This window comes from Pipistrellus kuhlii, unplaced genomic scaffold, assembly GCF_014108245.1.
Source record: "Pipistrellus kuhlii isolate mPipKuh1 unplaced genomic scaffold, mPipKuh1.p scaffold_m20_p_40, whole genome shotgun sequence".
Taxonomy (NCBI): Eukaryota; Metazoa; Chordata; class Mammalia; order Chiroptera; family Vespertilionidae; genus Pipistrellus; species Pipistrellus kuhlii.
The window spans coordinates 3316177-3343825 of record NW_023425541.1 but is presented as its reverse complement, the minus strand read 5'-3'; the positions used below and the strand labels follow the sequence as shown (position 1 = coordinate 3343825).

Genomic DNA, 27649 nt, shown 5'->3' with positions numbered 1-27649 from the left:
ATTATAAAAAAGAAAGCAACTTCCTTATGTCAAACCAAAATCTGTTTTCCTACAAGTCCCACCCATGAGATCTTGGAGCTCTTGGAGATATATACAGAATAAATCTATAGCTTCCTCTTCACCATGAACCCAGTAATGAATTTTTGACAGAGGACAAATTTCTCCTGGGATTTGCCAGTCCCTTCACTATTCTCTTCCTCTGGATATACTTTTGTTGACATTTCCTTTGAAGTGTGATGCCTGCAACTGAACAAAGGGCCTCAGGTGTGGTCTGACCAGTGCAGAATACCACATGATGGTCACCTCCTTTATTCTGGACATTATACTCTTATTAATGCAGTTCAAGGTCACAAGACATTCTGTAGGAACCAAACTACACTTTTTAAAAAAATGTATTTTTTAATTGATTTTAGAGAGGAAGAGAGATAGAAATATCAATGATAAGAGAAAATCGATTGGCTTCCTTGACTACTGGGGATTGAGCCTGCAACTTGGGCATGTGCCCTGACCAGAATCAAACCTGGGACCCTTCAGTCCACAGGCCAACACTCTATCCACTGAGCCAAACCAGCTAGGGCCAAACTATGCTTTTGACTCACGACTCATGATAAAACTTTCATTTACTTAAAAACCCTCTAAGCCACATATCTCACATCCTACACTGCTACTATTACATTTTGAAATTCAAATGAGTGACTTTATACTTGTTCCTATTAACTTTCTTGTTTTTCACAGACTAATATTTATTGGAATAAACTTTATATATGTACATTTTTATTGAATATCTGTCTTATCTGTGAGGATCAAGTCCACGTCCATCTTACTCACTATTGTCTTTCTAGTTCTGAATACAGAATTGATAGTCAGTTCTGGTGAGTTCGTTGTAACCCAGAGGTCCTGGGGTTCTCCATCTTCCAGTAATGATTACATTGCAATTGTTGAGCTCTTTTAGTTGATCCACCGGAATTGCAGTCTTGTGCCAGGCTGCCCTCCCCAGGTATTTCTGGAGGTCCCTGAGGAAAGCTTACATGTTTCCCATATATGTTCTAAGGGTCTTCCTCTGGGCTCTTGCTCCTAAGTTTTCTGTGGGACATCTTTTACTGCCTTAGCCCTAAACCTTTTTATTGGATACCCAGAAACCTGGAAATAAGAGCAGGAAAATGTATCATAGGAAGGTTATATCCCTGTTATGTTTCATTTTGCTATAGTGAGTCCATTATATCAGCCTCTGGACATCTCTATGAATTCTGATTCTGACATTTTGGTTTTCTCTCCCACCTGTGTGTAATATTAAAATTTGATCTAGAGACATTAAAACACAACCTTTTTGTGCGTAGTCATTCGATTGGTTAAGAATCTGCCCACACTTAAGTTTATCCACCTCATATTTCTGCATATTGTCCCAAGAGTATCATAAGATAATGTTTTGTTGAACTCCAGATACACTGTAGGTATAGCATTCTCCTCATCTACCTCTCCAGTCACCCTTTCAAAGGAAATGAGCTGAGTAGGGGATGATTTGTTTTTCCTGAATCCATGCAGGGGCGGAGCAATCTTCACTTCCTTTTGCAAGTGCTCACCAACCATACTTCTACTCATTTGTCCTAGGCTCTTGTCCTCAATCAATATTAAATTTATTGATCTATAATTTATGGAATTCATCTCTTCCTATTTGTAAAACTGTGGAGCCATGTTTGCCTATCTCTAAATTGCAGTATGCATCTTCTTCACTTTCTATGAGATTATAACAGCTACCAGCAGTTGTCCTGCAACCTGAGCTGGAAGTCCTCACAATGCTCTGGGCTGTTATTGATCCAGAGTATGAGATGAAATTACTCAGAGCAGCTAAAGGCTCTTTTGGAATAAACTGCCTTTAGGAGCCTCTCTGGGGTACTCTCTGTCCTTTCTACTCTAGAAATCCTTCTCCTCACAGAAGAGAAAAGCAAAAGAGGAACCGAGGAGGTTTTGTTTTCTCTCTATAAAACCATTAGCAAAAGGAAAAGTCAGGGCATCCCATCACTCATCCAATAGCACCCAAACTCTTTTGCTGTTACAAAGACTTCCACAACCTGCCTTTCCAATCTGATGTCCAATTATTTAACTTGAACCCTTTACTTTAGTCAGGTCAGTTCCTCACTGCAACTTCAGCATATCTAGACCTTCTGATATGGTTGTTCTGGCTGAGTCTTTTCTCCCAATTTGGAATGCCCTCTATGTCCCCCTAAAGTCCCCGCCCCCGCTTGCCTTGCAATTTTTCTAGCCCCTTTAACCTTTTTTGAAGCCACATGCTAAATTATGCATTTCACTCATTTTATCATAGTTCAGTTTTGTCTTACTGATAGTATTCACCTCAAAGCAGGCATCTTCTATCCCTCACAGTATGTGAACTAGTACAGGGCCAGGTGTATAGTCTTAACAATCATACTTGCTTTCTATGGAGATTTTTTACAGTGACCAATATCTGGCTTTTAACACCCACCACAAATTTAGACCTCAAGATAGCTTTCTTCAGCTCCCAAAAGGACTAATACAGAAACCAGATAAATCTAGGAATGCAGGCTGGATCCATTGATTCTAGGCACTAATGATTTTTGCAATGGGAAATAAAATCCAAGTATATCTTCAGCCCCTCTCCAAACAAAGAGCTGGGTTTTTTAGCTGAGATCAAGGCTGGCTGTCAGTAATGGGTCTAAGAACCCTCAAGTTACCCCAGCATAGCACTGACTACAATTTAATTGAAACCCTGCCTGTCTTGAAGGCCACTTCTTCCACCCAGACCTTTCAAAGGTATGAAGATCAACTGTAATCTCTCACTGAAATAGAATTGGAGCTGGGTTTGCTAATAGCACCTTGAGTTATTAGAGGAGAGGCAATGTTTAAATCCTACACAAATAGAGAGCCTCTTAATTTGGAGAGCGTGCGCACGCGCACGCATGTGTGTGTGTGTGTGTGTGTGTGTGTGCACACACACACACACACATACACACACACACCCCAGAAGAGAGGAGGTCCAGTTTGGTAATATCTGAGATGGAGCAATCAAAGGATTATAAACACAAAGACTCTGAATTGACCTAAAAAGGTCATGTCACTCAGCCCTCTGGTTTCAGGAAGATGAATGCCAGTGTTTTCCTTAGTAGTAGTCTTTCATTCAATTTGCAACTGTTTTGGAGAACTTACTGAGTACCATGATCACCTCATATCCATATAAAAAATTTTTCCTTATATCTAACAATCTTTCCCCCTCTATCATTGTCAGAGGAAATGGCAGCTTTGTCCTTATTTAGGAGTTAACTTTTTAAAGATATAACACACTTGTCACATAGTAGGTGCTCTACAATTATTTAATGTTTCCTCATCATGTTTCTCCTTTCTAAATTAAAAAACAACACGCTAGTCTTTTGGCACATTGTTTTTGCTCTTCTCCAGACCCTCTCCAGCTTTTCCACATATGCTGAAAATGTGTTGACCAAGGGCAGACACATTAATGTTTTAAAAGGCATAACCAATGCTAGGCAGAGGGAAAAAAAAGTTGAGGACCATGGGAAAGGTCACATATTTCTGGACTGCACTCCATGTCTGTTTCTAACACTGACTGTGACATTGGACTTTTCTGGGCCCATTTTCCCAACTGTAAAATAAATTTGTTGGACCAGATGACTCTGAGGATACTTCTAATTCTAAAACTCAGAGCCTGGTTACCTCCCAGCCACTTCATGCAATATTTGTGTTATTATATGCTAGTGTGCATGTTAGTTTGGGAAAGAAGAGAGGAAGGAAAAAATGGAGAGAGTAGAAACAAATTCTACACTATGAACTCATTCAGCTGTGACCCACCCTGACACTCTGTTTCCAGTTCTTTCTTTCTTTCTGTGTCAAGTCAATAATCGCCCATCTCTCTTTTGGTCCTTATACTACCTTGTGTTCATCTCCTCTGTTCACCTCCCTCATTTTTGTCAGGGTCACTTAGAAGAATTATATTCTTTGTTTCTGAGGTATCAGCAACCCCACCCAACTGTCACACTTGATGAGCTGGTTCAGCCCTTCAAGTCATTGAGAATAATATGAAATACTATAATGCTAACCCTGTAGAACCTCATTGAATTTGTCCCCCAAGGTTGATTGAGAGCCACTGATGATAATCCTGGAGAGAAACTGCTCCCAGGGCCCCAAAAAACTTCTCCAATTCCAATGAACAGAATAGGACCAAGCATCTCTGGAGAGTGGAGGGCCCTTGCTCTGTCAGTCACCCAAGGCAAGAGAGTCTACAGACCTGATGCCTCACTGGATTTAGATAAGTGTAAGAATTTCAACATGTTAGAGGTCAAACCTCCTCCTAGTCCCCAGTCCAGGATGAGGGCAGGGTGGTGGCCCTGGTGGTAGTTGGCAGCACTGGTGGAGACGGCAGCAGCATGATGGCATGCAGAGGAGAAAGAAGTGTTATTTTTTTCTATTTCATTAGGAGGCCCTGAGGCACTAAAAGAAGGCTTCAGCAGCAGGAACCCATTGCCCTGGGGGGTGGGAACAGCAACCTGATGAAGACTGGAGAGGCCTTCATGCGGGTCCAGCAGAGCACAGCCCAGACATGTATCAACTTAAAGGCACAGGAGGCAGAGAGCTGCTGTGATTCCTAGCCTGCAGAGGCACCCAGCTGGGAGGTCTGTTGGGGCAAGGCCTGTGCAAGGGAGGCAAATTGGGAGTGCTAACTGGATTTTTTATTTTTATAACAAGACACTCTGTTTAAAATTTTACAAAGGACAAACTCCATGGGTTTCTGTTAGTGTTTTAAGAACTTTTCTTAAAAAAAAAAAAAAAAGCCAACAACAACAAAAAACACTGCCTTTTTGAAAGAGAAATGACAGACACAAGAGACAGTAAATAAAATGGGGTGAATTTCTGATGGCATTACCCCGAGGACAGAGGCATGAACTCCACAGAACCTCATTCTCCAAGTCTACTCTGCAGTCTGCAGCCCTTCACGGGGACACAGAGATGGCTGGAGAGTTCTCCCTATGGCCCTCCAGCCCCATCCAGTGATAGCCCCTTCTTCCTTCCAACCTGTGGTCTTACTCAAATCTGTTTCTTTCTTGGGGGTCCTGTTCCTTGGTTGGACCCTGTGATCACTGGAGCCAGAAAGACCTGGGTCTGGGGCCCTCCCTTCTGGAGCTTCTTTGCATTCACAGGTTGGAGAAGGATTTGTTCCTTTTTTTTTTTTTTTTTAAATCAACAAAAACAAGATCAGAAAAAAAAAAGATCGAGTCTAGGGGAGAAAGAGCTACTCTGCTCTTTACAGCTCCCAAGTCTGGAGTTGGTTGGTGTTGCGGTTCCAAGAGAGGCGGAGGGCGAGCACCAAGGGGGTGTCCAGCTGGTGCTTTCAGGCCCCCAGGAGTGTCTGTGGTCAGGCTCAAGGAGCTGGCTTCAGCTGCTGTCCCACGGGTCCTCAGTTTCCCAAGGACTCAATTGCGTCCCCATTTGGAGGGCTTGTTTAGGTTTACTTCCTTATTTGTGTTTTTGTACATGCGGGTGCATGTCCACGTCTATCTATGTTTGTGCAGGTGGGTCTGCTGTTGGGCGTGGGTGCGTGCGTATACATATATATCTGTATGTGTCTGTGTGTGTGTGTGTCTGTGTGTGCATGTGTGTGCGTGGATCTGGGAGGAAGGGAGCCAGGAGATAGGCTGTGCTCTGGGCTGGAGCTATACCCGGGTAGTGGAGTGTGAGTGGGGCAGCCCAGTACTGTTGAACCCTGCGGCAAAGGTGTTATAGGGGTGCAATGTCTGCAGCCCTACCAGGGAGTTGGGAATCATAGTAATGGTGTTGGGGGTCATGAGTGGGATGTCATCAGGGGAGCGCCGCAGGGTCAGAGTGTAGTCGGGCAGCGCAGTGAGGCGCAGTGTGTCATGTGGGGGACCGGCCTCACACTCATGGTGGGTGGGGCCCAGCTGTAATGCTGCCAGCTCCTCTTCAGGAGCAGCTCCCAATTCGGGGGCCCCAGCTCCCCTCTGAGGGCTAGGCTGCCGCAGGGGTTCCTGACGTCGTTTGTCCTTACGGTAGTAGAGGGCAGCGAAGGCCAGAACATTAAGGAACAGAAGGGAGGCCCCCACAGCGATGGTGACACTTAATTCAGTGGAGTAGTCACGAGGGTTCTCCACCAAGAGTGGCCCTGCATTCTGATCCCCATTCCAGGACCCTTGGGCATTCTCATTGCTATAGGCAGGGGAGATGGCTGGCCGTTTGGTGCTCCAGGTCTTACCGTTGGGCCTTCGGGTGATGTGGGAGCTGTGGGTGGTATCCAAGGGTGGCACTTTGGTGGTTGTGGACGTATAGTGGAACATATCATGCAGGTTGTATAGGTGGGGCACCAGGTGTTTCCAAAAAGCCACCTTAGTGGCCCGGTAATGATCTCGAACCCTCGGCTTCAGCCCGATGTGAAGGTAAAGCTGGTCTCGGGGATTGTATTTGGACCAGGCCACTTCCTCAAAGCGGTTGGCCTTGGTGTGAATAAACTTGGTGTCCTGGGGGACCGGCTTGTTGGGATCCCTGAAATACCACATGAAAATCTGGGGTCACCAATCTACCTAGATGAAGAAAGGTCCCAGCTTTCTTCCTCTCACACCCATCCCTAAGAACCTCCTCTCCAGTCTAAAACTTCCCACTATTTCCATCTTTTTCAGGGTCCTCCCTTTGCCCATACTCCTCTTCCCCAGCCTTGAACTCCTATTGCCCACAGCATCATGGAATAATCTCATCCTTCTCTGTGCCCCGTGGTCGGCAAACTGCGGCTTGTGAGCCACATGAGGCTCTTTGGCCCCTTGAGTGTGGCTCTTCCACAAACTACCACGGCCTGGGTGAGTCTATTTTGAACAAGTGGCATTAGAAGAAGTTTAAGTTTAAAAAATTTGACTCTCAAAAGAAATTTCAATAGTTGTACTGTTGAGATTTGGCTCTGTTGACTAATGAGTTTGCCGACCACTGCCTGTGCCCATCCTGTAAGATTATGCTATGCCACTTTTCCTTTTCACATGCTTCTGAGCATCCATCAATCTTTTCAGCTGCCCAATTTTCGAAAGAGTCTTTAAAGGCTCTTTCTGAATGTACTTTACCCCTACTTCACACAGCCTCTGGCCATTTAACCTTGCATCCCATAGTTTAGTCAATGACTCTCATTCCTGCTCAGTACTAATGTTAACTGAGCTGTGAGCCTAAGCAAAAATTTTAAGGAAAGGAAATGGCATGAAAGACTCAAAAGAAGAAAGTACGAAGGGTTGTGTGTGAAAGGGTTACCAAGCAAGACTTGGAGAATACTTTAGAGAGATGATGGAAGTGGTTTAGATAGAGCAGAGGGGAGGGCATGCTGGGGTCCCAAAAAAGAACCCCCACGTTCTCCTTACCCGGTCTTGGCAAAGTTGGTCCAGTAGGTCATGACAACAGCACTGAGCATAACGTCATTCTTGGAGAAATTGCAGGGGAAGAGGTCAGTGGGGCCCACCATAGGGACACCGAAAACATAGGGTACTTCGTCCCCATGAGCTGCATCTGACCAAGCAGGCTTCATGAGGCTCTGGCAGTGATGGTAGAAGGCGTAGAAGTAGGTAGGTGAACCATAGCGGGCGTGCAGATCAGCTGTCACCACTGAGGGCTCCACCCACTGGTGGTCAGTGAAGAGTGCCACCAGTGTTTTACGGCGGGTCTCAGGGTTGTCACGGTCTGCCCAGTCTGTGTACATAAACTTGATGGTCTCCCGCAGGGTATCCTTACCCTCAGGATATCCATATAGATTGTCCACAAAGTTGGAGACGGAGTAGTCAAAGTCAGTGCCAGAGACACCATCCTCAGGGTCCACCACCCCTTCCACAAACTTGAGCCCCTCGCCCTGGTTGACACCTAACATGATGTCATAATTGAGGAACTCACCCTGTTCCATGAGAATCTCAGGGTCATCAGGAATGACATCACCATCAATCACAGGGCCAAAGGCCACATGGTAGCGGGCTGGCTGGATGTCCTGTTCTACTAGCTCCTTGGCACTCTTTTGCCGAAGACAGTCCACCATATCCACTGTGTCTAGCACATTACAGCCCACCTTGTCTGCCAGGAGGCTGGTATACTTTACTGGTTGGTAGTTCACAGCCCAGCTGGATAGAGCAGAACCACTTTGGATGATGGCCCTCTGAAAAAGCCCTAGAGAAGATAGGCAACACCAGGTCAGATCTGTCTTGTCACCCACAGCCCAGGCCTCTCTTGCCTGTCTCTGAGGGACAAATCAAACATCTCCTGTCTCTGAGGGACAAATCAAACATCTGCCCTATGATTGAATGGGCTAGAAAAGAGGAAAAATCCTTTGGGCTGGGATGATTGGTGAGGACCAGAGGAGAGGCTGCTGGGTCCCTTCCCTGACTGCTTCTTGCTTCCTTGTCCTGGGCAATGGTTGGTAACTTGGGAGTTAAGGACATGCCAGGAAGAATTAACCCCTTGGGTCCCAGACATCAGCTTCCTTATGTTCTTTCTTTTTATCTCTCCTTGTCTTCCACTCATGCTTCCTGCCCAGCTGGGCCCAGTTCTGTGCCAGCGCACCACCAGGGAGCTGGCGCTTCCACTACAAAGGGGTCTTTTTTATGAGAGATGAGAAATGCAAGCAGGAGAGAGCCTCACATCCTGGGAGTTTGGGGAAAGATTTCGAGGGCAAAGGTCTTGGGATCTTTCAGTCTCCAGGGAATGTGCCCTCCCAGACCATAGTGTTCATAGAGACTTTCCTTTTCTTAAAGCTACTAAGGCCTCAGATCCAGATTTTTCCCCTAGTTGGTAGAGAGCCAGTCCCCCAAACTGAAAAATGAATGATTCTTTCCTAAAAAGGGGAGTGGGTATCATTCTCTCCCTGACCCCAACACTGCCAAAGTATAATCTGGTCCTCGGGCACACAGTTTCATTCCTCTAAAACTATGGTCGGCAAACTGCGGCTCGCGAGCCACATGCGGCTCTTTGGCCCCTTGAGTGTGGCTCTTCCACAAAATACCACGGCCTAGGCGAGTCTATTCTGAAGGAGTGGCGTTAGAAGAAGTTTAAGTTTAAAAAATTTGACTCTCAAAAGAAATTTCAATAGTTGTACTGTTGAGATTTGGCTCTGTTGACTAATGAGTTTGCCGACCACTGGTCAAAGAGAAAGACAGTTTGCATGGGCAGAAAGAGGGGAAGAGAAATACAGATGACAACTTAAGAGACAGCCTCACTTTTTAAAAGATTATTCTTCATGAGTCAATTACAAAAAGGCAGAGAGGACAACTCTTTAAAGCAGCCAGACCTCCAGGGCCTGCTAGGAGACAGAGTATAGCACCATTCTGAGGAAGAATTTTTCCTCCCTGTGAAATAGTCCCCAACCAGAGGAGATACTATTCGTTCCTCTTTTCAGACAGAGGCACCCTCACAGCCAGTCACTTCACCCATCTTTGTGGAAAAGGGACTCCTGATTTAATTATAATCACCTAGAAACACATTCTAAGGTAGGATGCAGATCCCAGCTTAGACTTCCCTCACCAGGGTAGTTCCTAGAGGGATAGAGGATTTCTAGGTCTCTCAGAGCAGGTGATTTTTCTCTCTCAGAGAGACAGGCCTTCTTCAAAGAGAGACTGAAAGTCTTATGAGAATATCACTAACTCATGGGATTGATTTCAATGAAAAAAAAAATCTTCTCTCACCCTAACCAGTTTGGCTCAGTGGAGAGAGCATAGGCCTGTGGACTGAAGGGTCCCAGGTTCAATTCCAGTCAAGGGGATGTGCTTTGGTTGCGGGCAGATCCCCAGTAGGGGGTGTGCAGGAGGCAGCTGGATCAGTGTCTCTCTCATCGATGTTTCTAACTCTCTATCCCTCTCCTTTCCTCTCTGTAAAAAATCTAATATATATATATATATATATATATATATATATATATATATATATTTTTTTTTTTTTTTTTTTTAAGTCTTCTCTCACAGATTTCCTTACTTCAGAGAAAGGCACCTTTACCTCTCAGAGATAGACTGTGCTATAGCCCAGAGGTGATGAGAACATTTTCTGTGAGAACAAAAGGGCCTATTCAGCCCCCTTGGAAGAGTTACTGGCAGAGGGACACACAGCAAGGAGAGAGGCTTTCCTTGTGGCTAAAATGAGAGTTTCCCTTAGCAGGGCTGTACAGCCTGCAAGGAGGTCCGAGTTTGATGATAGGTTTCTATCCTCAGAAAAAGCCTGCCCTGCAGGTTAGCAGTTCTTACCTGGGACCTATCTCCCCCCTCAAGGACAGATCCCTTCTTGTACAGACTTGTTCGTCAGAAAGAAAACCAGAGAATGAGTATTTCTTACACCTAAAAACTAATTTCCACCCTAGAGCTCTACCTTGCAATCATGAGTCCTTCCCTAACTGAAAGATTCCTTGCCTCAAAAAGAACTCCTGTCCTTTCAGAGAGAGGCAATGTTTCCTACTCACTGAAATAAGACTTCGATGTCAAAAGGGGATGTAAATGGGATTCCTTTTTCAAGCTGTAAGTGGGATGCTCTCCTCCCCTCTCTCCCATTGGGAGAATTCCATCTTCTTCTAGTGAAACATTTCCCATCAGCTTCTCCCCAAAGGTATACTGAGCTGATAGAAGAGGGTGGGCTGATTCTCTTGGTGCTCCCGGGGCATAGAGCTGGGCACTCTGGTGCAGGGTAGCCAGCACTTTGCTAGTTCATATTTGCCACCAGAGCTACTCACCCTCAGAATGATGTGACAACGTGAGGAGGCTGACACAGGATGCTCCGATGCCTGAGCCAAAGACTGTGATACGACGGGGATCGCCACCGAAGAAGGCAATGTTCTCACTCACCCAGCGGAGCGCCTGAATTTGGTCAAGGAGCCCATAGTTGCCCTTGGCAGCCTGATCTCCAGTGCTCAGGAAACCTGGATTCAACAAAGGACATGAGGACAGTGAAGGCGGAGAGATGAAGGACCTGCAGTACGATGGAAGGGGCTGTGAGGACAGAACATGAGCATGCAGCATAGTTCTATCCACCTAACTAGTATAAAGCAGAGCTCCTTTCTGCAAGGTCCAGCACCATCAGTACAGGAAGGGTTGGCTCCCTGCCTCCCACTCATTCTCCAGTTTGGAAGGAGGGATCTTCAGACCATTATAAGGGGATGCCTCCAGTTGGGAGACTTAACCTGCGGGAACTGCAAATGGCCAGGACCCAGCATTCTCTGCCCTGATGTACTATTCTGGTCATGGGTATAACATCTGGCAATATAGAGTGGAAAAATCAGGGACCCTGGACTCAGTCCTTGGTTCGAGTCCTGGCTCTATCTCTTACAAATTATTTAACATCTCTGGGCTATAGCTTCTTCTGTAAAATGGGGATAAAAAATACTCTTTGTTGTTACAAGGAAAAAAAGGAACATAAATAAGCATAACTAATATGCTCAGCATATTGTAAATCTGTGGTTACTTCTTTTCCCCCTTCCTTCTCTCTCTGAAGAAAGTGAAGATTCTAAGAGGCAACAACCCCTAAGCTCTCCTTGCCCTTCCTGTACAGTTAGTCCATCTCCACTTCTTTCCAGGGCCTCAGATGTTCCCTTCCCCTCATTCTCAGGACAGGTCTTCGTTCCATTCTTCTAATGAGTCAGAAACTCTGGGGATGGGATCCATCAATCAGCATTTTTAACACACTCTCCTGATGATTCTGATGCCTGCTAAAGTTGAAAAACCACTGGGTTAGACCATTTTTTTCATCTGGTGGAGAAATCAGGGAGTCAGTGCAGTGCATTACCACAGAAACAGGTCTTCCCGCCCACCCAGTGAAATTTGCTGCCAGGAGACATGTCACCATGGAAACTACCTTCCCACCCACCTGCTGGGATTTGCTGTTGTGGTTACTTGTTGCCATGGAGACTACCTTCCCACCCACCTGCTGGCTATTCCACAGAAATGTCCTATATCTTCCCCCTCTCCCATGTCTTCATTTCAGATGGATTCTGCTGCCTCATTTCATCCCTCTTCCTGATCTCTAGGCTCCTTGGGGCTCTATCTTCTCCCATCCTAGACTTTCAGAAGGGTTCTTTCCAGGTGGAACTTATGAAGCTCCTACATATTGGAAACCCATACTTGGATCAGCATTTCTTAAAAATGTTTTTATTGATTTTTAGTGACAGAGGAAGGGAGGAGGAGAAGGGGGAGAGAAATAGAAACATCGATGAGCGAGAAACATAATCGATCAGCTGCCTCCTGCACACCCCATATTGGGGATCCAGCCTGCAACCTGGACATATGCCTTGACCCGGAATCAAACCAGTGACCTCTTGGTGCATGGAATTACACTGAACTACTGAGGAACACTGGCCAGGCTGAGTTAGTATTTTTTAAACCCCACCATGAAAAGCTCATTCACAGTATCTGGCATCATCTTTATGAGAGGCCATGTTTGAGGAGGTGCCCTCAGCTCACAGAGAGCTCCCTGGCAGTCCTGAAAGTCCATGGGCAGAAGCTGAATTCAAAAGACTCAGTAAGGCACAAGAATTCCTCAGCGTCTTTCTCAAGTCCTTCTGTCTCTAGCTTCTGCAAGAGAGCTCATTTCACCCTCTTCAAGTTATTAATTTACCTTTGGTACAATTAAGTATGTAAAGTACTTAGTTATTCCTCGCAGGACCTAATCACAAGCCCTCTTCAGCCCCAGGTTCCCGATGAGGAAATGAGAAGGAATTAGAGAAAGCCTGGATGAGGATAAATGGAGGAGCGCTTATTCTTCTAGACAAGGGGACCAGCTCCTCCTTTGCCAGGCCCATTCACAAACTGAAGCTGCTCCTGCGAGTCTTAAGAAGTATGCTGACCAAGATTTAACCCAGCTATCCAAACCTTGAGGCCCTCTGGCAAAAATCACTATGTACTTCTCTTAGCCTGCTTGTCTTCTGCCCCTCCTTTCCCCCAATCCTCTTTCCCATTTCTCTCATTTGGGCAACAGCAGATTTGGCCTTAGCCTTTGTCGAGGAAGGTATCATTCAGTGAAATGTGTCAAATACATCTGTCCCGATCATTAGGAAGAGCCTGCATTTGGATAAAGTAAAGTAGATTGCTCCAACATGTACCACTTTCCTAGGTTAGAAAGGGCTGGGTGGAAGGTTTGACCATCACTCTTGGCTCCCTGGGATCCCAAGAAACTTGGGATAAAAAGATCTGCAGCATGTGGATGATGCCATGCCAGCCAGCCATCCTTACTAAAAGAGTCCTGCTTTAAGTGATATATCCAACAGGCTCAGTAAGATGATAAAGCAAACATGACCCACCACAAGCACACAAAACCTGGCAGTCTGGGAGAGCAGTCACTCACTACTAGCTCCCCCGTAACTCAGCATGTGAAAATGAGGACTAAAATACCAAACTCCACACACTTTAAAAATAAACCTGAGCCAGTCTCCCTGGGACCAAGTTTATGCTGCAGTACATGGTAAGTTGCTTGACAACAGAAGACAGGATATTCTGGCACCAATGAAATCAAAACCAGATATCCATATCACTCAAGGCTTGATGTTTACCAGGTTTTCAGTTTGCCTGAAGGGTACCTGGGCAAGGGTACCCAGAATTTAACTTGGCAAGTCCCTACTTGCTCAGTCCCAGGATAACAACATCCTATATCCTGCTGGGGTCCCTTTCTTTTGTTGGTCTCAAGCCCAATGAGGGCTTCTCAAATAACTACCATTCTGCCTTGGACTTTCTCCAATTACATGAACCCAAGGTGTCTAAAGAAGGACCTTAGAGTGAACTGTTTGTGCTCAGTGCTCCAGAGAAGCAGATGGGAAGGAGGGTAAATGAATACATATACAGCAGGTCCTAAAATAACTTCATCTCCTTCGACATATTTTCATTATAACATTGATAAGACGCCATAGGAATTTAACTATTTTTTTGTATCAATTAGCTTAAGGTTGAAATTGGTATCGTTATACATTGTTTCACTTAAAGTCACAGAGTCTATTGATAATGTTAAGTGAGGACTTACTATAATTGTGGTTCAAAACTGGCCACCTGTTCTGGGATGCTTCGGGAGACAAAACAACAAAGCCTCAGCTACACTGAGGAAAATCCCCAAGTGGCAGGGACAAACGCATGCTCTACAACTGGCACCAAGAAGCAAAACATCTTGTTTGTACCCAGAATTCAGCCAGTGGCTTTACTGATAACATTTGTGTTTTCTAGCAGGCACTGAAGAATACACAGGAAGCAGTAAAGAACTTCTGACCAAATCTTAGTTTATGGCTCCTTCTGAGGTTTGAGTAATATTAGTTTGATCAGTAATTGCTTAAGCCCAAAGAATAATATTTCTGCCCACATATATGCTGTTCTTGTTAGCCAAATGATAGGAGATTGTAAAGTGGGAGGTCCTCAACCTGGGTTTCATGGATGAGCGTTAGTGGGATCCATGAAATCATTTGTGTGTGTGTGTGTGTGTGTGTGTGTGTGACTGAGAGGTGCTTCATGCAGATGTGGGTATGTGAATGTGTATGCATTTGTGGGGTTAGCTGGGGAATATGTACACATGTATGTATTGGATGTATATATGCAAGGTATGTATGGGGCATGTGTGTCCATGTGGGTATATGAGTAGGAGATCTGTATATAGATGTGCAAGCAGAGATATGGTGTGTGTGTGTGTGTGTGTGTGTGTGTGTAATATTTGTATATGTGTGGGGCGGGGAGGTGTGGATGTGTAGGTATCAGTGTTTATTTGTAGGAAGGGGGAATATTGGTTTGTGTTTATGTATGGAAGATGAGGGACATATGTGTGTATGTGGATATTGGATGAATGTGGAAGTGGGGGATATGAGTATGTGTGGAAGAAATATTTACGTACATTTAAGGTATATATGCATGAGGTTTGTGAGTGGATGTGCAGGATATGGACCTTTGTGTAGAGCATACATATGGATATAGATATGTATGTGGAGGGAACAATATATGAGAATGTTTGTGTATATGTGAATGAGGTGAGAGAAATCTGTGTAGTGTGGGGTAGAGATATGGGATGTATAGGTATATATGGGCAAGTGAACATGTGTGTGTGTGAGAGACTATATGTGTGGAGTGTATATGGAGTGCTGGGGAAATGTGTGTGTATGTGAGGAAGTCTATATGGATATGTGAGTGTGCTTGTGGGAGGATGAATGAGAAATCACCATATGCATGGGGGTGAATGAGACAGTGTGCATGTATGAACATGTGAGGGTATGTGGGTATGTGGATATGTGATTGCTAGAAGGAATTCCTGTGTATGTGCAGGGTGTTTAGAGATTGTGGGTGGGTAGTGATGAGGATAGGACAAGAGACAATTAATGGGCTCTATAAGACTCAGTCAAGCAAAAGTCTGGAAGCAGAGACCTGGCTTAAGACCTAACAGAAAGTGTGAAATTTGAATTGAATTTCCAGTAGGAACTAAACATCCAGGAAAGGGCCTGGAGACATAGGGAAGTTCCCATTACTTGGGTAGGGGTAATGGAATAACAGCATTTTTACTATGGTCACTAGCACCAGCTAGGAAACCAAAGCCACCTCTTCTTAACTCCCCAGCATTCTTTCCTCCCTCTTTGAGAACCCAGGCTTCCTTATAGACACCTATCAGGGAACCATACCTAGCACCCCAACCCGATAGTTGAGGGTGATGACGATGACGTTGCCATAACTGGCGAGGACGCTGCCATCAATCATGTTGCCTGTCCCTTCCATGTAAGAGCCTCCATGGATGTAGACCATGACGGGCTTAGCACCACTGTCCCGGATGTCTGTAAGAAGAAGGGGTGAGACACAGGCTGGGTAGGATGCCCTTCCTCCCCCACCCCCACCAGCCCTGTGTGGGGGGGTGCAGGTAGCAAAGCTATCCCAGGTGCCAGGACACCACCACCATCTCTGAGGGCAGGACTCATGGGGCTGCTCAGCCTGGAGCTCAAGCATCAGCCAGAGACACTTGGACTTCAGTGATGTTTTTAAAGAATCTGGTTTCAAGTGCCTCCCAGCAGCCCTGATACAGCTAGGCCTAGGTAGGCCTGGAGGCAGGGGAGGGGAAAGCAGAAGGAAGAGAAGGGCTGGTCCCTTGGCTGCATCTAGTGAGTCCTTCCCTGGACACCTGAGTCCTGGGACCTGATATGGCTTTAGAGAACAAGGGCTGGGAGCCCTGGAACCCCCAAAACTAGACCAGTTCCATAGAAATACAGCCATTGGCAGCAGCTTCCCCCCTCCCCCAGTGCAGACAGAGACAAGAGGTGTGGGAAGGGGTAGCACAGGGAGAGAACAAGGAAGAATGTGGGGAAAGGGGAGTGAATGGCAGAGATGGGATAGGGGACCCTTAGTGACATGGTTTCTCAGCCATGTGATCATTTACCCCATTCTCCTAGGACATCAGTCAGATTTATCTGGAGCCACTGGGGAGGTGGAAGAGGAAAGAATAGAACTAAGACAGAAATCTGGCCCCGGTCAGCATTAGGATGAAGATGGAGCCTCTCAGAGGCTATACAATAAGGGAACTTAAAGTGGTTGCTCCCCAGTATCAGCGGACAGGGACAGGGATGGGATGGGCATTCAGGAGGAGGCTCCCAGCCTGATCACTTCTACCTGCAGCCTCTCAACACTCAGCCACACCAGCACAGTCCTAGCAGCCACCAAGAGGCCCCCTGAACTGCCTGGCCCCTCCAGGGGTGAGGGGGCAAGGTCACGGAGGTAGAAGGGAAAGCTCTTTGCTGCTGAGCAAACTCACCCTGTTTTTCCAAGGAGGAAGAAAGACTGGTTCAACCATCACTCAAGGATCTTATACCATCTACTAACTGAGCTGTGGTGTCCCGGCCTCAGCCTGGAGCTTTAACTCCCAGTCCTTCTGCTAAGAGAAGCCTGGGGAGGTTCTAGCTGGAGCTATTCTCCATTCTCTTTGGTTGTCACTGCCTCACTCCTCTGTTCAACATCCTGCTGGGCCCCTCTCCCAGGAGCCAGTCTCCCCACAACACAGGCGTCTCTTCATGCTCCCTCAGCCCTGCTTTCTCTCCACTCTCCCTGCTGCTTAGTAGGGGCAGGTGCCCATGAATCACAGAAGATGAGGAGGAAGCTTACTACTATAGGACTGAGAATGGGTGGAGATCCGGGGTGAGGATGCCCTCCCCATGGCTCTGCTTGTCGTCCCCTGCTCCCACCAGCATGTCCATCACCCTGGAATTCGCAATGGCCAACCAGGCCAAAGATGGATGAACAGCCTAATGGCCTTGTACAGAAACAGAAACACACCAATGGACGGACAGACAGACAGACGGGGCTTCTCCCCATTGAGAGGGGGAGGGGCTCTGTGCCATGCACCAGCTGCCACGCCCTGCAGCCCCCAAATACCTTCATCTTCATCCCCGTCATTATCCGCTAAGTCCTCGCCCTGTTTCTTAGCGCCGGATCCTGGGGACCAGACACGGGGAGACACAACAGCACAGAACAGAGAACAAAACAGAGAGAGAATTCAAAAACAGCATGACTGCAGTGTGGCCCAGCAAGCCAGCTCTGGGCCTGGGCCCAGGACAGGCAGGACGGATGGCAAGAACTGAGGGAATGGGTGGGCTGAAGCCCAGACTTTCATCAGGAAGATGGTGTTGCAGACCCCTGCTGTGCTGGCCTCCCTGCACCTCCCTGCCCCGCCTCCCTGTCCCAACAGCCCATCTCAACCAACTACCTTCCAATTAGGAAGGAGATAGCAGCAGGTGGACCAAGGCACAGAGCCAGAGAGCCACTCAGGGAAGGGATTTCTTCCATCTGAAAGGGGCTGTGAGTGTACACCCAGGCAGGCTGAGCTGGAGAGCAGGGCAGGCACTAAGTGTGAGAGGCAGCATTGCCAGCATGTGTGGATGTGGATGTGGATGTGAGCTATTTGGGCAGAGAAAGGTACCAGGGACCCCAGCCCTGGGCTCCTTGGGACCAGTAAGCAAGCACAAGCTGGGCCTCAGCTCATCTTGATTCCCACGGGAGAAAATGGGACATGAAGCTGTCCCTCTGGTCTTCATTGTTGGGACCTCCTGCTCTGGTTAATGGCAAATGAGGTTCCTGCTCATAGGAACTAGGCCTGAGAATAGCAAGCTTTGCTCTGAGATCTAGAGAGAGCCTGAGGAGGGAGAGGAGGAAAGAAACCGGGAGAAATCGGGGTAGGGTAGGGGGAGGAGGAGAGGGAGGGAGATAGAAAGAGAGAGAGAAGCAGAGGGAGGGAAACACAGACACAGACAGAGAGAAGCAGAGAGAGAAGTAGAGAAAGAAATATAGGGAGGGAGATAGAAACAGAGAGAGAATCAGAGGGAGGGAAACACAGACACAGACAGCGAGAAGCAGAGAGAGAAGTAGAGAGAGAAATATAGGGAGGGAGATAGAAACAGAGAGAATCAGAGGGAGGGAAACACAGACACAGACAGAGAGAAGCAGAGAGAGAAGTAGAGAGAGAAATATAGGGAGGGAGATAGAAAGAGAGAGAGAAGCAGAGGGAGGGAAACACAGACACAGACAGAGAGAAGCAGAGAGAGAAGTAGAGAGAGAAATATAGAGAGGGAGGAAAGGAAGCAGGGAGGGAGGGAGGGAAAGAAAGAAACAGAGAAAGAGAAACCAAGAAACAGAAGCAGAGAGAGAAACAGAGGAAGGGAAGGAGGGAAACAGATAGGAATAATGCTAATAACTCCTACTGTGTACTATGTACTGAATATTTATCATGTCAGAGACTTCACTTCTGCCATATAGTTTCATCCTTACACCCCAATGAGGCGGGTACTATCTTTATTCCTGTTTTACTGATGGGGAAACTGGGGTTCAGAGGGGTAAGGTGACTTGCTCAAGATGATATAGCTAGAAAGTGCTAGAGGTGAGATTCAATCCCAGGTATACTTGACTCTGGAACCCATGGTCTTTCCACTGCACCATGCCATCTTTTTGGGATAGGGGAAAAGGAGGGAAAATAAATGAGAAAAGAGGTGGAACATGGAGGGGAAGGGAGAGATGGGAAGGAAAGAAAAGAAGAGACCAGAGGAGAGAAGAGAGACATTTAAGACCTGGGGGTAAGCTGGCACCAACTCTTCTTCCTGTTTGGCTGTGGGAAAAGGAGACCTAGTGCCTGGATGCTGGGCAGCGTGTAGAAACAGAGGTCATTCTGCTGGCACCCGGCACTAACTTCTCTAGGACACCAGATACTCTCAGCCTGGAGGCAGCAAATAGCCTTCTTTCTCAGCTGGCCTGGGCTCCGGTGACTGAATTTCCTTACAGCCATTAATCAAAACAGAAACAACCCTCATAATACAAAATGGCTTTTCAACTAGGGCAAGAGCCCAGCTCAATGGATAGAAACCACCTCCAACTTCCCAAACTTTCAGTGTGTCTACTGTCTTAATACCTACCATTACTGCCCCACAGAGATCCTGTGGGGATTGGGGCTTCATTATCCACATAGTGGACAGAAAGGACTCACTCATCCCTAAACATGAATTCCCTCCAACTTGATCTGGGTTGGGGTGAAGATGGGGCTGGTCTTACCAGAAAATCCTTTACTTCCCATGTGCCCTGACTTAGAAGATGCATCCCTCCCCGACTGGTGGGAGTATTCCTGGGTGCTGCACTGTCTCAGCTTCCTCAATCTGCCCTTGCTTCTTCAGCTTTCTGCTTGCTGAGCTATTCCTTACTGCCATGCCTGTCACCCAGGCCAGCTTAACCACCATCCCCCATCTTGAGGGTGGGGGATCCCGGCTACAGGATCCCGGCCAGGTCAGCCCTGCCTACCCTAAGCGCACAACCCTAATCACCTCTGTGGATGAGTCTCCTCCAAATGGGCTCTGAATAGGGAACTACTTTGAACAGTTAAATGACTAAAAGACCTACCCTCCAATTGTCTGAAAATCCACTTCCCAGGTTAACCTGTGGATCCTGGCTAAACCAGCTGAGACTAAATACTAGGCTAGGAGCTTCTTCAGAGTGGCAATCAGACCTTTATTTATTTCTAAATATTTCCTCTGCCTCATTTTTATCTCTGCACATCCCAACAAGGCCAACCTAGCACTTGGCCTTGCCCACAGTCAACTATTATGATCAGAATATGTATCTGAATGGAACTATAAGCCAGGTCTCCAGTCAAGCTTTCAGGACTGGACTGTCTTAGGCCCTTACTGGTGCTCTGGGGAGGTCATTCCTTTTAGGAAATGGTTAATTTTTAGATCATTTCCTCTCCCTCCCACCAAAGTAAGTAACTCAAAGGAGCAAGTTTAAGAGACCCTCTTTGTCTAGTTGGAATGGCTCAGTGATTGAGCATCAGCCTATGAACCAGGAGGTCACGGTTCGATTCCCAATCAGGGCACATGCCCAGGTTGCGGGCTCAGTCCCCAGTGTGGGACATGCAGGAGGCAGCTGATCAATGATTCTCTCATCACTGATGTTTCTATCTCCCCCTCCCTCTCTGAAATCAATTATACTAAATCAAATATACTAAAGAGACCCTCTTCTTGAGTTCATCGATAGGCTAATGGAATGTTAAGGACAGTACCAGTCCCCCACCACCTACACAAGTGCAAACAGAGGTCCTTAAAGGAAAATATACCTAAGGTCTCACTGTGTGTTAGCAGCAGAGCTGTGACTGGTCAGGCTTTGTGGCTCCCAGACCTGTACTCTTGCTGCAGCACCACAATGCTTCTTCGTTCGTGAAAAAAAAAAAAGTGTTTACTGATAGCCTACTGCTTATAGGGTCCTGGGCTAGGAGTAGAGATATGGTGGAAAACTCCCCCGAAGCAGTACACATGCCCATTGTGGAGATCCTGGGCTCTGCTCCCTGATGTTCTCACTCAGCAGGGAATACCCAGTCCAGGAATCCTGAAGACCCCACTTGGGGGGAACCTTGCTTTAGGATTTCAAAGAAACACAAACTCCAAGTTTGCAAAAGGGTTGTAGGAATTAGGCTGATTTTCTACCAGTTCTTAGGCTGTTACTGTTTCTAGTTTAGCCCAACCTGTCCACACTTTACCAGTTTTCAGAATTGGGGAGGCGGGAATGACTAGATGGGAGTTGAGTTGGCTCGCGTGCTACAGTGGAAAGAACAAGTCCTGAGGGTCAAGGGACCCAGATTTTGTTCCCAGCTCTGCCACAGACAGTAAGTCACTTCCCTGGGCCTGTTTTCTCATCCATAAAATTGGGATACCAATTCCCTCCTTAGAAGCTTCCAGAGATATAGGGAAGATTTTATGAGGTAAGTATGAAAGTTCTTTACGGAAAACATAAAGTGCTACTCGAACATGAAGAATTGTTATATAGGGGGAACCAATTCCTCCCAGCAAGAGGGTCAATTTAAAACACAGGGTCTCATGCCTCCTTTAGAGTCCATAGTTCCAGGAGGAACCCCTCACCCCAAGTCTGCCACAAGACCAGCCCAGGTCACTTAGCTATGCTCTGGCCAAAGGTGGGGAGTCGGGTGGCAGGATTCCTAAGCCTGTGCACCAGTTTGGTCTCAGCTTCAGCGCTGGAGAGTTAAGTCTAGACTATCAATCCAGGAAGGAACTCAGAGGGGTGAGCCTATGGGCCCCTAACCAGGAAAAGGCAGTGCCTCTGGTTCCACTTTGACTGCCTTGAGTTCTCCTGAGGTGGCCAGAGAGAACCACTGGCTCTGTCTTTAGCACGCACTTAAGGGTGGAATTGAGGCCTGAGAAGATCAGAAGAAACGAGATTGCTGCTTTTGCTCTGAATCTGCCTTAGGCCTCCAAATCCTCCCTGAAAATGCAGCCAGGGCCCTTGGATGAGGTGGAGCTTTGTCTGCTCACCACCTGCCCCCTGAGCCTGGGCTACTTGAAGGAAGCCAGGGTCCTCAGGGGTAAGGGCAGGTGGGCAGGCAGCCCTCCCTCTCTCTCTCTCTCTTTCTCTCTCTCCCTCCCCGCCGGCTCGCTACCTACCTCCTTTCCTACAAATTTTCTTGTTGGGCTTTCGGGCGCATTCCTTGGAAATCCGCTTTACTGTAAAATGAATAAAAAACTAAAAAATAACAGGAGGCCTTTGCCAAGGGGCATGCACCCTCCGCCCCCAGATCCCAAGAGCTGCTCTGCAGGTGGCACATGGCAGAGAGCCTCTCCCACCACCTCTTTGTTTCTGTCACTTACCTTAGTGTGACCCCCGCAGGAGGAGGCACTAGCTAGTAAAAGAGGAGGCACCTAAGTAGTGCCCACCAGGCTTGTCCCCTCACCCCCCCGCCACCCCCAACACCTAGCTCCTTTGGCTACACACAACTTCCACCTTCCAAAGCAGCTGGAATGGCAACGGGAGGCCTGGTGGGGCCAGCATCCTCCCGCGGGCAGCTGCCGGCAGTGACCCATACTCCCCCAGGGAACCCCCCATCCAGCATTCTGACCCTAGACTTGTCAGAGCTCTCAGGCCTGGCCAGGCCCTCCTGGTAACAGTGTCACTCACACAAGGAAGCTCAGACGATGCTGGGAGAGCAAAGAACAGGGAGGAGGAAGGGGGATGCCAAGCAGAGTGATGGTTAGACAGACAGAGGCATGCTGGAGGGCACACAACCACATGCAAGCCTCAAACACAACAGGGCGGGTGAAGGCAGGGAAGGCACAGTGCCTGGCCACAGCACTCACCATCCTCCGTGGGCACATAGACATTCAGGTAGAGGCAATCTTCATTGGGCTCCTGGATGTAAGTGGCGACGATATCCAAGTTGGCAGTGAACCAGACAGGCAGCATGACTTCGGGCACAGCTGTGTGAATGTTCTGGGGGCACACTGGGGGGAAGTGTGTGGCGTTCCGGATGCCCGACCAAGATGGAGGTGGCTCAGGGGGCAGGAACCGTTTCTCGCCGATCGGAGGAGCTGCGTAGGGCACCCCCAGGTATTGGTCCACAGGCCCCAGGATCTCACTGGGCAGTGGTACCCGGGCACCCCTTAGCTTTCCAAAGTGAGTATTGACTGTGGGCGCTGGGGCCTGTGTACTAGCCCTCAGCACCAAGCCAAGGAACCACAGGGTGAGGCACAGGCTCCCGCCAACTGTGGGCTTGGGGCTCGGGGACAGCCAGGGCAGGCCAAACTGCAGCCACATGTTCTGGGCAGGGGGACTGGCAGGAAAGGCAGATTCCAGGGTCACAGCATCAGCCCAATAGGCAGCCCCTTCATGGCCACACTGACTTGAACCTCAAAACTGAGCTCTTGAGGGACACCTACAGGTGCTGGCCACGTAGAGAGCAGGTCATCCAAGCACCACAGCTTCAGAAAGGAGACGCCCTCAGGGCCAGACAGGCCTGTGGAAAGAGGGAAGCATTCGTCATCCGATACAGCGGGGAAGGCTATGGAGTGGGTTTGGGGGGCCCTGCTGGGCTCAGGCTATTCTCCTAGTTAGGAGAAGTTTCACGTGCCCAAGGGCTGAGAGACCCATAGATGATCCCCACTGGCAAGCTGAACCATTCTATGTGCCCGGCCACGGTTGGGAAACCCAAGGGGATTGACAGAATGACAGTGGTTGCCGCTCCAAATTCCCAAACCCCAACTTGAACTCAGCTAGTGGAGCTCCTGAGGGCCAGCTGGAGCCAGAGTAGCATGTGGTGGCAGAGGTGAGACTGGAACTAGAGCCAGGTCCCTGGCATGCTGCAGGAACACGGAGCTCTCTAGCCCCAGGACTGGAAAGCCCACACAGGGACCTCTGCCTCAGGGGACAGGACTGTGAACCTCACTCTGGGACTCTCGCGTAAGAAGGGAAAGCAGCAAACAGTCAATGGGTCCCACAGAGATACCCTTCATGCTCGGGTGGGGCAGGGGCAAGGATAGGGGCAGGAGAGCCATTTCTCAAAGTTCCCAGAACCTCCAGTGCCCTTCTGTACGTTTCTCTCAGCCCTAACTGCTCCCAAATCCTTATGCCTTGATCATCTCTGTCAGCTAGCTCTATGTCACATGGAATGTCAGAACTAAGGCAGAAACCCTTCTGCCTAGCACCCAAGGCATTGTTGATGCTCAGCCAGTGGAAAACAAACAGAGGAGTGTGGGGAGCACACTCTCAGAGACTCACACTTTGAGACTCACAAAGTCTCAAAGAGGAAGTAAGAGAGACCAAGCCAGATAATAATACTATAATATTCACTCACAAAGACATACATTCCAAACCCACAGAGATTCCCTCATATAGTGCCACATTCTGAGACAGAGAGTGCCACCCAGCCAGAGACTTACTAAGATACAATCACACACACTACTCAGGTAAACATCCAGACACATGCAGCATGACGGTGACACATAGGTAGAGACAGAAACAGGAATAGCAACACAATTGCCACAGGCCTTCTGACACACAGGTACAGTCCACACATATCCACAGGTACACACAGACACTCGTGCATGGACACACACACACACACACACACACACACAAAATTTTCTTTTCCCCTCATTTCTCCCAATTTCCAAGATTGCGGGCCTTCTCCTTTAAGACTTTCAGAACTGCCTGAAGGGGTGGGGGAGGGGGATTGGGAACGCCCAGCCATTCGCCACCTCCCACCTCCGAGAGGGGGGAGAGAGAGAGAGAGAGAGAGAGAGAGAGAGAGAGAGAGAGAGAGAGAGAGAAGAAGGTGGGTGGAGGGAGGGGGCTCAGACGAAATGGGGAGCAAAATATGGGGGGTTATGTTCCAGCCACTGCCCATAATGACCCAGGGTGGGGGAGGAGGGGCAGGAGAGAAAGAAGGGGTAGGAGTAGGGAGGTGGAGCAGGAGCAAGTGTGTGTGTGTGTGTGTGTGTGTGTGTGTGTGTAGGGGGGGTATAGTCCACAGCTGAGTTCACACAATCCCCCCATTCACTGTCTCCATGGCAACTCTGGGGCACAGACCGCTCATTCACACTGCTTCCCCACCAGCACCCACCCCCAGGATTAACCCTCTCGGTGCCGCCCCTCCCCACAAATTCCATTAACCCTTTTGGGATGCTTCCCTCTCCAGTACCCCTTTGGTGCCAAATGCTGGTCCCCTTTGAGTCAATTCCCTGCAGTCCCTCTCCCCCGTGAACACTTAGACAAATCGACCCCCAAATGCCCTCTGTACCCTAAAACCCACGGTAAGTCCCCAAGGCCAAGATCTTCATCCTGGTCCAACTTCCAATTTGGAAGAAGACAAGGAGAGGTGGCAATGCCAGGGATTAGAATGGCATCTGGGGGTACTTTTATGCTGGAGCAGTATTGGGTGAGGGGCATTGTACAGGAATGCACTGGTATTGTAAACCACAGGATTGGGGGCTATGAGGGCTCGGAAGGGAATTAAAGGATGGAGCTGCATTGGAATGGGGAGGATAGGATAAAGGCCTCTATTAGGAGGGGGGCTGCAGAGTGGGGGAGGGAGCCCGGCTGTGAGATGCTATGATGGAAGAGGGATGGGGTTGCACTGCGGGGGTGGGGGGTGGCAATGTGCATTATAAGAATGGGGTTGGGGGCCCTCAGTAGGGGTATTTTGATGAGCATTCGGGCGGGTTGTGGAAATAGAGGGACCATGGACTGGGCGATGACAGGGATGTGAGCTTCAGAGAAGAGGTGAAGGAGAGGAGTGGGGGGAGGATTGGGGTGTCAGGGTTGCCTATGATAGAAAACATGGGGTTGAGGATGGGGAGCACTGGCTGGGGAGTGGAGGAGCCCGGTTGGGAGGGGATAGGATAGGGCAAGGTATGGACAGCTAAAGAATGAGAGACCGGGGCAGTCGGCCTCACCTGTTCCCCTGGCTGTTGCAAGCGACTGAACCGGGCCTCGGACCACCCATATCGCCTCCAGGCCAAGGGCTCCGCACCCGAATCCCCGAGATCTGCTCTCTGGCTGCTTGGCTGCTGTGCCCGCGCACCAAGGGGGCGCGCTGCGCGTGCCCGGACACGGGGGGGCGTGGTCCCTGCCATTAACTCCTTTTGTGCCAGAGATGGCTCAAGTACTGGGGCATGGCCCAATTCCTCCCGATCAGGCACACACTGCTCATGAAATCCCTCTTCCTCGCACACACCCCCTTTGTCCCCAACATGAAATCTCCCAGGGCAGCTAGTCCAGACTTTACCTGCAAAGCTCGAGAACTTGAAACGGTGGTAGAAACTGAGGCACTGCTTGCAGGAAACCCCAGTCATACTCCATGGACAGGCCTCCACCTCAGCATCCCTCACCTCTCAGCACCAGCACTATTCAAGTAGCACCAGTGAGGGGCACTTTGCTCTCATCCTGTCCCTCTCAAAGGTCATTGATGGTCTTTTTTTGCTGCTTGTGCGGAGCAGGTCAGCCTCAGATTGCCAGGGTCTCTCCTCTCTAGATCCAGCTTTGTGTTCCTGTATGTAGCGCACCTGTCCAGTTTATTTAGTCCCTGTACCCAAAGCCCCCCTGAGTGTCCCTTATCCCAGCCATCTCTACTCCTGTATCTCTTTAGAACAGTGGTCGCCAACCTTTCGGACCTCACGGGACACCAGTAGTGATCCGTGGACCGCTTTAGAATGTTCAGCAGAAGCTTCAGTCATGTTTGTTTTTGCCCTATCAGAGAGTTCCATTCCTTGAGCACAAAACTCTTAAGTGCCATACTTTGCGGACCTTCAAGAGGGAGTTCATTTTTAAAAAATATATATTTTATTGATTTTTTACAGAAAGGGAGAGAGATAGCTAGAAACGTCTATGAGAAACATCGTCCACCTGCCTCTTGCACACCCCCTACCGGGGATGTGCCCACAACCAATATACATGCCCTTGACCGGAATCGAACCTGGGACCTTTCAGTCCGCAGATCGACGGTCTACCACTGAGCCAAACCGGTTTCGGCGGGAGTTCATTTTTTTATATTTTACAACTTGGGTATGGATTGGTGCTCCTGGTTTTACCAGCACACTCGACACTTGCCAGTGATACAGTGCAAATATGACCTGGATGTTATCCTGAAATCATCAAATCATCTTGTACTGCCCACCCACACAGAAAGGGCTAGTCCTCTTCTAGCCCCAGGTGGGCACACCAGGGGACTCCATTGTAGTAAACCAGTTGACTCTCCCGGATGGCATTTGATCTAGGGCCCTAAAACTGAAAGCAAGGGGCCTGGCCCCTATGGCGCAGTGGTTGAGCATCGATCTATAAATCAGGAAGTCCTGGTTCAATTCCTGGTCAGGGCACATGCCTGGGCTGTGGGTTCGATCGCCAGTGTAGGAAGCAGCTGACCAACAAGTGATTCTCTCTCATCGTTGATGTTTCTATCCCTCTCTCCTTCTCCCTACCTCTCTGAAATCAATAAAAATGTATTTAAACAAACCTGAAGGCAAAGGGGCTGAGAATGGCCCTGCATAGTATCAATTGAGACTCTGCAGCAGATTTTATATCTACTTTAAAACGGGAGTGACCAACAGTTACCCTGGGTAATGGCCAAGGTGAGTAGTGTAAAAGCAAGCAGTTCCAGCAACAGAGCAAAGAAAAGGGTGCTTCTTTTTACTGGTGTCTCTTCCTCCTGGAACCACGCCAGACTTCAGCCACCTATTCAAAGGTGACACTTGCTAATGCAGAGCAATTTTTCATCCCCAAAATGTGAATCTCAAGGGAGATTTCTGTCGAGGATACCACTTGGCACATGATGGAGATCACAAAAAAGTGGCAAAATGTGTAGGCAGTGTCTGTCACCCCCTCCACCACTTTGAAGCTTGTTCAAAACTCAG

The 27649-nt window shown here is 48.3% G+C and overlaps 1 protein-coding gene across 2 annotated transcripts; it reads right to left on the bottom strand.

Annotated features, from left to right (window-relative positions):
* Nucleotides 1–26510, bottom strand: NLGN3 (neuroligin 3). 2 transcript variants are annotated; one of them, XM_036411528.2, is made up of 7 exons: nt 25697–26510; nt 22604–23259; nt 17358–17417; nt 15623–15772; nt 10724–10909; nt 7392–8181; nt 1–6540 (listed from the first exon to the last, which is right to left on the bottom strand). In XM_036411528.2, the coding sequence occupies exons 2-7, from the start codon at nt 23058–23060 to the stop codon at nt 5697–5699; spliced, it is 2487 nt and encodes an 828-aa protein (XP_036267421.1). In that variant the 5' UTR covers nt 23061–23259; nt 25697–26510; the 3' UTR covers nt 1–5696. The 2 variants fall into 2 exon arrangements, with proteins under 2 accessions (XP_036267421.1, XP_036267422.1); XM_036411529.2 differs by lacking the exon at nt 17358–17417 and having other exon boundaries at nt 25697–26504.
* Nucleotides 26511–27649: the final 1139 nt, after the last annotated feature.